General features: G+C 67.5%; 1 protein-coding gene across 1 annotated transcript; it reads right to left on the reverse strand.

The window, feature by feature from the left end:
- Window positions 1-4,701: 4,701 nt before the first annotated feature.
- SCRT1 (scratch family transcriptional repressor 1) lies at window positions 4,702-8,874 on the reverse strand. Its single transcript, XM_056125289.1, has 2 exons — window positions 8,526-8,874; window positions 4,702-6,897 (listed from the first exon to the last, which is right to left on the reverse strand). The coding sequence occupies exons 1-2, from the start codon at window positions 8,638-8,640 to the stop codon at window positions 5,948-5,950; spliced, it is 1,065 nt and encodes a 354-aa protein (XP_055981264.1). The 5' UTR covers window positions 8,641-8,874; the 3' UTR covers window positions 4,702-5,947.
- Window positions 8,875-10,519: the final 1,645 nt, after the last annotated feature.

The following is a 10,519-nucleotide window of genomic DNA, read 5'->3' on the forward strand; positions in this document are numbered from 1 at the left end:
GCACTGCCAGGAGTGATTCCTGAGTGCAAAGCCAGGAGTAACCCCTGTGCATTGCCAGGTGTGACCCAAAAAGCAAAAAAAAAGAAAAAAATTCTGGGGGCTGGAGCAATAGCACAGCGGATAGGGTGTTTGCCTTGCACGCGGCCGACCCGGGTTCGATTCCCAGCATCCCATATGATCCCCTGAGCACTGTCAGGAGTGACCCCTATGCATCACCAGGTGTGACCCAAAAAGCAAAATGCAAAAATATATTATAATCAATTCTGGATTATTATCTCCCACAGTCTTTCCATATAACCAGGAGTGACTCCTGGGTGGCGGCTCATTAGCCTCTGATGAGTAGCACCCCAGAAACACGGTGTAGCCTTCACTCCCCCCCAAAAAAAAATCACCTGGGGAGCTGGGACTGCACTGTCCCGTGAGGGAACATGTGCCCTGCAGGTTAAAGGTCAGCACACACGTGATCGCACATCTGAGGCTACTCCTCACCCCAGCTTGCTGTAACTGGGATACTCTTGCCAGAAAGTGGGATGCCACATAGCGGGCACCAGAGGTCAAGGCCACTGGGTCATCACTCATCCAGTCCTGATGAAGCAATTGTGCCTTAAAAGCTGTCCTAGCCACACCTTGCACCAGCTGTGGAATGGGAGTGCCCTGGGTCTTGGGAGCAAGACCTGGTTTGTGCATGGGTTAGGGTTAGGGTTTTACAGCCAAACCAAACACCACCTCACAAGAGAGTGTCCGCCTGAGTCAGCGGTGTCCCCTAGGCACCTGTCAGCTCCAACCAAGCTGACAGTTCCCTGCAGCTCCAACCAAGGCTCCCAGTGCGGGACCTCTGGGTGACACATTCCTGCAACCAACGGCCATCTTGAGTAGAGGTCAGCCTGACATCTGTACTGGTGACCTGGGGCCACCTGCCCAGTGCTTTGAGCAGCTGGTGGAGCTCGCCTGACTGGCCAGAAGAGCCCGTCCCACATGCCCACACTAGCCTCAGCTCTTCCTGACAGCATTTCTCTACTGTCAGGTAGGTCTGGGCCAGACAGCCAGAGGCATTTCTGAGCACTAAAGCAGGTGGTGATGAAGGGCCTGCAGGGAGCCCAGGGGCCCTGGCACAGAATAGCCAGAGACTGACCAGTTCATGTGTATTTCCTGCTGCTCCCTCTAGCAGGGAGCAGGAAGGAGAGGAGGGGGCCAGGCCTGGCCTGGGAGCTCCCCAGTGGACCTGAAGATACTGAGAGAGGTAGCCTGTGAGAAGGAAGGAAGGAAAGTGCTGGCTGCTTGGCAGGCAGCAGTGATCAGAAGCAGGGATCATCCAGGAGATAGGTCAGGCCGTAGGCAAGGAGGGAAGAAACCAACTTCCCTTCATGAGAATTGGGGGCTGGGACGTGACCATGAGCTGAAGGGTAACAGCGCTGTGAACACCCCTCTAAGGACCAGAGACCATTCAGGTTATGAGCCTGTGCATGAGGATGGGATTGAGGGGGCCAGTGCCGGCAAGGCCTATACCAATCCCTTATAAGTCAGGACAGGAACTGAGGTTCATTGTTGCTCAGGGCCTCCAGGAAGAGACAATAGGTCCAGGGGCTGGAGAGATAGCACAGCAGTAGGGCGTTTGCCTTGCACGTGGCCGACCCAGGTTCGATTCCCAGCATCCCATATGGTCCCCTGAGCACTGCCAAGAGTAATTCCTGAGTGCAGAGCCAGGAGTAACCCCTGTGCAATGCCGGATGTGACCCAAAGGAAAAAAAAGAGACACAATAGGTCCAGGTAGGAGGTCAGAGAAGTGGGTAGGGCCTAAGCCCTGAGCATGGCTGGGTGTGGCCCAAAAATTTAAAAAAAAAAAGGTGGTCTAGGGTTTGGTGGGCATGTAGGTGTGCAAGGAGCAGCCAAGTGCTCTGTGTGTACCTTCCAGGAACCACCAATCCACAGGGCTCCAGAAAGGAAGGGCTGCGAGGGTGGGACGGTCAGAAAACGCCTCAGATTGAGCCCAAAACAGAAGCACCACTGGCATGCGTGGGGGCCTAGGGATCCAGCCAGCAGAGACAGTTCATGGGACAGAGAGGTGAGCCGCCTGTGCCACTTGTTTCTGAACTAATACTGTCCAGGGACACCATTAGAGAATGACAGGGGGTTGGGGGGTGATTCCTGGCACATGATCCTTAGAGCCTCTTCGGAGCTGCTGTCTTCAGCCTACTGCGTGCTGGCACCCTTCGGCTCCCTGGTCCTGGCGCAGAAGCAACCCAAGCCAGGAGTAGCACCGGAAGCACTGCCAGGGGTGCACCCACCACCACAACAAAGTGTGGTAAGTCCAGAAACATTCGTCCTTCCTGCCCAGGTGCGGATCTAGGTACAGGGTGACCGCATATGAGGCCAGGGTTGCTCTGGAACCAGCAACGGTAAGGCTTCGAGACTGTGTCTGCCAGCTGGACCCTGGTGCCTGCCCAGGCTTGGAACAGTGAAAGAGAATGGTCCTGGGCAAAGGATGGATGCTAGCTAGCACTGAGCTCTAAGCTAGCTTCTCTGAGGCTTCTGATGAGAATTCTCCGTGAAAGGCAGCTCACCAGAAGCAAGCACCACCCTGAGCTGCAGGACCCCTGGCTGGGAGCCTGCAGCCTGCCTGACCGGCCCATCTGATGAAGCCTGCCTGGGCTTCTGGCCTGGCAGAGAGCTGGCCTGGTCCAATGAAACGCTCGAAGGCCATGAGGTTCTCCCTCACACCTGCCCACTCGAGAGCCAGGAAACACTGCTGGACAGGTGGGGTGGGGGTGGGGCTGCAGCACAGTCCGGCCCTCATCTCCTCCCCTCAGCCCATCCCACCCACACAAGGCTCCTAAACTGCCCCTCTCACAGCACCTGCCACCTGGGAAAAGCAACACAGCCAAGCACTGCCAGCAACACCTCAGATTCCTGATGCCTGACTCTGATTACAATGATGGTCAGTTGTATGTTCAGAAGCAGTTGCCAATTTTTTCATGACCTTCCCCCATTCAGTTATGCCAGCCAGTCTGGAGTCAGGCTCCAGCTAACAAAACTAGGCTTTGGGGCTAGAGAGACAGACTGCATGTACCACACGGAGTCCCCCAGTCCAGCCAGTGGTGACCCTCTGAAGGCAGAGCCAGGAGTAAGCCCCCAGCATCACCAGGTGTGCCCTCTGATGAAAGCCAGAGCCTGTTGTTGTTGGTCCGTCTCTTGTGCCAGCCCAGGAAACGCCAGCAGCACCCCCAACTGCTGCCCCACCCTGATTTCCAACAGCACCAGAGAGGGCTTGCTAGTGGCTCAGGGGCTGCAGGGGGCATGGGGATACTGGGCCAGAGGTCAACAGTCCTTCAGCCCTTCTGGGCCTCTGCGCAGCTGCTCTCTTTGGCCTCACTGCGGGCTGACACTCTTCGGTTCCCTGGTCCTGGCGCAGAGCCCACTCACCTGACACCAGAGAAATGCCAACTGCTCTGCTGTGTTGGGGTGGGCGTAAGGGTAGCCCGGGGCACCCCAAGCAGGACCTGGGCCCCCCCACGTGTCCCCCACATCACAGCCCGGCCCTGGACACATGAGCTGGACACTCGGAGTTCTATCAAGAGTGGCATTTATTCTCCTCGTGGAGGTGCGGCGCTCCGGGGAGCTGGTGCTATTGTGCTTAGGAAGGAGGTCTGTCCGTCCGTCCGTCTGTCCGGCCGGCCCGGCCCCAAATGGGGGCGGGAGAGGGGCGCGGCCCGAGTAAAAATCCCGGCCTGTTCCGGGTGGGACTATGTACAAGGCGGCGGGGCGCAGGCGGGGGTGGGGGCAGGGCAGGCCGGCGGCCCGCCCCCACCCGAGGGCCCTCGCGTCTCGGGCCCTACTCGTAGAATCAGTACAAAATAGGTGCTACCTAAACGTTCCTTCTACCTGAATTCGCTAAGTCGGTTATTGTGCTGCTTAGTTATGGGGGCGGGAGGGGGCCCATGGCTTTCCACGGCGGCAGGGTGGGGAGAAGCGGGGGACCCTGGCCGGCCCACGGCCCTCCGGCCTTCTCCTTAGGTAGGTAGACAGACGTGTGCGTGTGCATGCGGGGATGTCCAGCATGGGCGGTGGCCCCGGGGGACTGTTTGGGCACCCAGCCGGGGCTGTAGGGGCTGGGGCCCCAGCCTGCAGCCTGGAGCGTGGAGCCCAAGGGACAGGGTGGGGGTGGGGCTGGTCTGGAGCCCTGGCCTGAGTGGCCCGGTGAGCCAAGTGGCCACGTAAAGGAAGGGCAGAACTGGGCTTAGTCTGGGCAGCCTAGTGGCTCTGTGCTGGGGGGGCCTGGTCTTTCCCACCTGCGCCGAGAGCACAAAGCCCCTGACAGGGACAGAGCAGGCCTGTGCCCTGCCTGGCACCCAGGCTAGGGTTGGGGGTGACCGGCACTGGGCTGCGTCTCGGGACCAGGCCACCCTCTGCGTTTTCAGAGGCGGTCCTTGGCCCACCCGAGCCTGTGCGGATCTTGCCACCAAAATGCAGGCCCCAGCCCCCCATATGGCCTGACAGGTCTCCGCTGGCCTGGTCAGCAGCAGGCCTGGCCCGTGGTGGGCGCCCAGTGAACTGTGGGAGGGGGCGGACGGCGGGAGGAGGGTCTTGGGTGCAAATGTCACGTCCCCTGCCCCTGGGACCGTTGCACCCGCCGGGCTCTGCCGTGGGGGGGCGAGGGGGGGGGTAAAGTCCACGCGGCCGGCCCCGCGCAGCGTCCCTGATCTAGGGGCCTATGGGGTGGGTCGGGCAGGGGGATACCTGATTCTCAGTAACTCTAGAGGCGGCGGCAGCTTCGCATGCAGTGCGCATTATTGCTCTATAGTCGGCATCGGACGAACTAAGAGGGACGGGGACGGGCAGCCCCGGGAGAGCACGGGAGGAGGGCTGGGACTGCATGCAGTGACGTCACAAGGCGGCGGCCAATGGGCGGGCCCTGGGGGCGGGGTCACCGCCGAGGCTTTGGCATAGACGGGCGAGTTGGCAACCGAGGGGGCGGGACCCGGGCTCCGGGGGCGGGGCGGGGCGGGGCCGGGCGGGACGCGGGCCTGGGCATCCCCGGCCCCAGGCGTCGGCGGGCAGCCTGGGGGGCCTCGGCGCCCCTCCCCGGACCCGAGTGCAATCCGTTCATAAATAAAACATACAAATACAGAAAGAAAGAAACCCGACGCGTCCGCAACCCCCCCAGGGGGCTTTACCCGCAAAGCGAATACAGAGGTGTGAAGAGGGTCGCGCCCAGGAATCCGGCCTCCATCACCAAACGCCCGGCTCGGGGGAGGGGGCCCGGGGCAGGGCGGGAGCGGGGGTCTGAGGAGGTCGGAGAAGTCCATGCGAGTCGATATGCGTCATTATTATTCGTTATGGAGGACAGCGCCCGGGGAGGCTGGGCTGGAAGAATTCGGATCTGGCGGGGGGCGGGGGCGGGGGGTCTTAGCGCGGCTCGGCTGAGGCCCCAGAAGGAACCCGAGGGAGAGGATTGCCGCCATCCGCCCCCTCTCTGAACCCCGCAAACGCGGGCTGCGCCAAGGCCGAGGCGCAGGGCCGCCGGGGACGACTCGCTCCCTGGACTGGAGGCCACAGGCTTGGCCTGGAAGGCGTGGGAAGGGGCGGGGGAGACCTGAGCCTCTGCGACGGTTCCGGGGGCGCGGGGAGGGCGGAGGAGGGCGCCGCACACCTCGGGTCCGGCCCCGTCTGCGGAGACTTACTCGGAGATGAGGTTCGGTTCTGGATCTCACGGACCCTATTGCTGGGAGAAAGCCGGGGGCACCCTGGAGGGGAAGGGCGGGACTAGGGTGGGTCTCCCCTCGGGACCCTATTGCTTGAAGGGGGCCGGCGAGACCCCGGGAGGGCGGGCGGGGCGGGGCCGGGCCCCTCCCCCTATTGCTGCAGGAGGGCCCGCCCTCCGGCCCCCCGCCCGCCCGGGCGCGGCGGAGACTTCCCCGGGGCCCGTATTGCTGAGAGCCGGCCCGGCGCCCTAGGCCTGCACGGGGCTGAGCTGCGGCGGCGCGGCGGGCGCCGGGGTCGCGGGGCCGCTGCCGCCGGCCCCGCCCTTAAAGCAGGCCGACTCGTAGTGCTTGTTGAGATAGGACTTGAGCGCGAAGCTCTTCTTGCAGCGCTTGCACTGGAAGTGCTTGAAGGCCGAGTGCGTCTGCATGTGCGCGCGCAGGTTGGAGCGGTCGGCGAAGGCCTTGCCGCAGTGCGCGCAGCCGAAGGGCTTCTCGCCGGTGTGCGAGCGCATGTGGCCCTGCAGCAGCCAGGGCCGCGAGAAGGCCTTGCCGCACACGCCGCACTTGTGGCGCAGGTCGTGCGTGAGCAGGTGCATTGCCATGGCCGGCATGGACACGTACACCTTGCCGCACGTCGGGCAGCGTCGCGCCAGCTGGCTGTCCAGACTGCGGTGCGTCTGCTTGTGGCGGCTCAGGTTCGACGACGTGGCGTACGTCTTGCCGCACTCGCCGCACGCGTGCCGGCCGGCCGGGCCACCGGCCCCGGCCCCCGCGCGCGCCTCGGCGCTTGCACCCCCGCGCGCGCCCGCGCGCCCTGCGGCCCCGGCGCCGCGCGCGCCCGCGCCGGGCCCGCCGCCGCCGCCGCCATCGTCGCCGTCGGGGGCGGCGGCCGTGGCGGCCGAGGGGGCGGCCGCGGCGTGGCCGTGCGCGGCCTTGCGGCGCGAGCGCCCGTCGGTGATGAAGAAGGCGTCTGCCGCGTAGCCCTCGCTGACGGCCGCGTCGCCGTTGATGTAGCCGCCCGCGGCCGTGGCCAGCTCCGGGCGCGGGGTGGGCGGCGGCGCCGAGCCCGCGGCCGCCGGGCCCAGCTCTCCCCGCACGGCCGCGGCGTACATGGGCTCCGGGGACGGCCCCTTGAGCAGGCCCGCGTCGGCGTCGCCATCGTAGACGGACGCGGGCCCCGCGTAGTCGCTGAGGTATCCTGCGGGGAGGTGCAGGGACAGACAGGCGGACGGTGGGGTCAGGGACGAGGACAAAGGAGCGGGGGCCGCAGCCGGGGGGGTGGGGAGAGGAGGACGGGCCGGGAGGGGAGAGAGAGAGAGACAGAGCAGAGATGAGACCCGCAGGCCGGCTCCGCCCCCGCCTCGGAGCGCCCCACCCGCGCAGGGGAGGCAGAGGCGCATCTCCGTCCGCGGGCGCGGCTGCCCCTCTTCCGCGGAGCCTCAAGGTCAGGGGGGAGGGGCGGCGCTGCCTCGCCCTCCCTCCCCTCCCCCTTCTTCCCACTTCAGCAGTTTTTCCTAGCTTATGCAACACACTGCGGACCGCGGCGCACAAAGCCAAGACCGCGCGCCCGTCCGGGACCCCTTGCCTCCTGTCCCGCCCGCCTCCGCCGCCTTCCCGGGCGGCCCAGCGGCTCCTCATGTAGGCCCCCCGGCCGTGCTGCGGTCTTCTCGCTGGTCCTCTCGCTGTCCCCTCCACCCAGCCCGGAGACTTCTGCCGCAGCAGCCTCCCCGGTCCCCCGGATCGCTCCCCACCCCCAGCCCCGACCCCCCTCCTCCCAGCCGGCTCCAGGCTCCCTGCGGTCCCCCTGCTCCGCTCCGCAGAGCCCTCGGCCCTCTCAGCATCCATGGGACGGAAGGCCCGGGAAGCGCCTTGCTGGGGACGCTGCCAGGCGCTCGGAAGGCCAGGCGCAGGGGCAGCCACGCCTGAACAGGCTTCAGGTGGGCTAGTGAGTGACTTGTTCTCGGGGCACGAGCAGGGCTCACGCGTCCGGGTCACAAATGCACACTCTGCACTCAGGCTCGGGCTTTGCAGGGCCACACGGGCTGCTGCCCCTCCCGGCCGTGGACACACATGCAGCGCTTCCGACGGGGTCTCAGGCAGTGGTCCCGTGCAGTGGCACACAGGAGGCGCATACCATACAGGGTCACACACAAGCACAGTCACATGGTCACACGCAGTCACATGGGCTCGCCCAGGCTCACACACAGGCTCCTGCTCCTGCAGGTCACACTTTCTCTGCCCACCTCGCCCGGTGGGCACGGGGCCCAGGGCCGCACGCTCGCGGCTGCCTTTGAACTTGGCGCCCCTACACAAAGAGACGCCCCCTGCCTGGGGCATCCTGGACCTCCTCACCGCGGCCCACCTGCCCACACCCTCCTCCCTGAGAGTAGCAGCCCTGCTGCCTCTGCTGAAAGCCGGGCAGCCCGTGCCTTCAGTCTGAAGCCCCACCAGGCCCTCGGAGAGGGTCCCAGAGGCACAGCCTGAGGCAGAGGAGGCAGGCCCCGCTGGCATTTGGGTGCGGGTCTGCAGAATGGCCCGCATCATCAGCAGGTGTCCACGCCGCCTCTGCTCACGCATGGGTCGCGGGCGGGCTATCCCTCTCCCGAGCTCCCCTCCCCTGCTCGCTCCTGCATTCGCACAGTGGCCTCTGACAGTCTTGGCCCTGTTCGGGCCAGCCTCCTCTTCCCACCTCCCCATCTCCGTCCCCTCCATGGTCCAGTCCCAGCCACCACCCCCTGCTAGCAGGCGCCCCTCGGCCCTCCTTCCCCTCCGCCCCCACTCGCTGCCCCGGGCACCTCGCCGCCCCCACCTCAGCCCAGCGCGCACCTTTCTCATGCAGCCGCACGCCGAGGTCGCTGCGGGCGCGCCCGTACGAGCTGTCGAGGTCCGCCGAGGAGAATGTGTCAAGTTTGACCTTCTTGACCAGGAAGGACCTGGGCATGATTCCTGCCGGGATCCGGGGGGCTGCGGCCGCGGCGGGGCCCCGTCACCATCCGAGGAGCAGCGGAGGCAGCGCGGTCCTCACTCTGGCCTCTGGATGCTGCCGCAACAGTGCCGCCCTTCGAGTCCTCCTCTGCTCCTCCGGCTCTCCCGCTTCCTTCCTTCCTTCCTTCCTTTCTTCCTTCCTTCCTTCCTTTCTTCCTTCCTTCCTCCTTCCCTCCTTCCCTCCTTCCTTCCTCCGCTCCGCTCGCTCCGCGCCTCCTCGCGGCTCTTCCTTCCGTCCGTCCTTCCTTCCTTCCTTCCTTCCTTCCCTCCTCTGGTCCCGGCTTCCCAGCCCGCAGTGCCGCCCCTGGACAGGCGGGGGAGGAGGCTGGGGGGCGGGGAGGGGGGGAGCAGCTCCGTCCCGGGCCCGGAGGCTGCGAGTGGGTGCAGGGCTGGCCCGGCTCCGCGGCCCCCTACCCCTCCCCCCCGGCGCCGCGGCGGAACCTCAGTCAGCGACCCCCCATGCCCCCGCTGGCGGCGGCGCCGGGCCCGGAGAACGCGGCGGCGGCAGCTTCAGCACCGCGGCCAGCGCCGGCCCGGCCAGCACCTCGGCCAGCGCCCGGGCGCGCTCAGCCGGCGCCGGCGGCGCGGGGCGGGGCGGGGGTCCGCGGCGGGGGTCTCTGCGAGGCTGGCTTTATTGTTCTGCAGCCCGAGCTGGCGGCAGCGGCGGCGGGGGGCGGGGGTCCTCGGTGGGGAGGGGTGCGCGGGGGGCGGGATGAGGGCGGGGCGCGGGGCGGGGCTGCGCTCGGCCGCTCGGGCCGCCTCTGCCCGCGGCCGGCCGGGCCTCGGGCTTTTAAAGTCCCCGAGCGGCGGGCGGGGCGCAGCGGGGCGCGGCGGGCCGGGGTCTCCCGGGAGGGTCTCGGGACGCCGCCGCCCCTGTCCCCGCCCGCGGGCGGCTCGGCCCGGCGCGCCGCCGCACTGGAGGCCGCGGGGGAAGCGGCGGGCGCATGGTGGGGCCCCGCGAGCCCTGCCCCGGCGCGGGATTCTGCGGGGGGCGGACGCCGGGTGCGGGGCCGAGGCTGGTACGGGGGCGGTCGCGGTGCAAGTGCTGAGGCAGCGAAAGCGCCGCAAGGAGCCGCGCGCGCTCGGTGCCGCAGCGTCTCCTGCCGCTCGGTCACCCGGGCTGACCCCGGCCCCCCCCCCGCTCCCCCGGGGACGCGCACCGAGGGCGGCGACGACGCAGTGAGCGGGCGCGGAGGGGCCCGGGCCGGGCTTCCCGGGGACTGCTCCGCCCGCCCGCGCGGGCCCGCGGCCCGGGAACCAGGCGCACGGCCCTGCGCGTCGCCGCCCGCCCCACTCGCGGCCGATGACGTCAGGCCGGGCGGCCAATGGCAGGCGCGGGGAGAGGGGTCCCGGCCGCACAATGGCCGCGCGCGGGGACATATGTCCCCAATTAGAGCCGGCGCTGCCATTGTCTCCCGCCCGCCCCGCGCCGAGCTCCGGCTGGCCGCTTTCTCAGAGCGCCCCCGCCAAGCCCCCGGTGCGCTCGCCGGGACCGAGGTCGCGTCCGCGAGGCCGGGGAGGGTCCGGGGCGGGGACGCGCACGCGTCCCCGGCGCGGCACGCGGTGACCTTGTGCGGGACCGCGGGGTGGGCCCGGGTGGTGCGCGTGCCGCGCGGGGGCGCGGGGCCTTCCTGCTGCCGGGTAGGTGTTCCCGGGGGAGCGGGGCGCGGCCGTCCCCTTATCGCCGGGACTCAGCCAGGCGAGGTCCGGCATGGGGGCGGGGAAAGGGATCCCCCTCCGTCGAGCCGCTGGTCCCCTGCTCGTTCCCAGGGGCCGGCGGAGGCGCAGCCGGAGGCGCGAGGCCAATTAGCATTTTGATTGCGGGGCTGGGCGGC

Source organism: Sorex fumeus, unplaced genomic scaffold (genome assembly GCF_029834395.1).
Source record: "Sorex fumeus unplaced genomic scaffold, SorFum_2.1 ptg000054l, whole genome shotgun sequence".
Classification (NCBI taxonomy): Eukaryota; Metazoa; Chordata; class Mammalia; order Eulipotyphla; family Soricidae; genus Sorex; species Sorex fumeus.

Excerpts from the sequence above, each read along its gene's own strand:
- SCRT1 (XM_056125289.1), bottom strand. The coding sequence starts at position 8,640 with ATGCCCAGGTCCTTCCTGGTCAAGAAGGTCAAACTTGACACATTCTCC. Across the intron at positions 6,898-8,525 it reads CGTGCGGCTGCATGAGAAAG|GATACCTCAGCGACTACGCG; the intron begins GTGCGCGCTGGG and ends ACCTCCCCGCAG.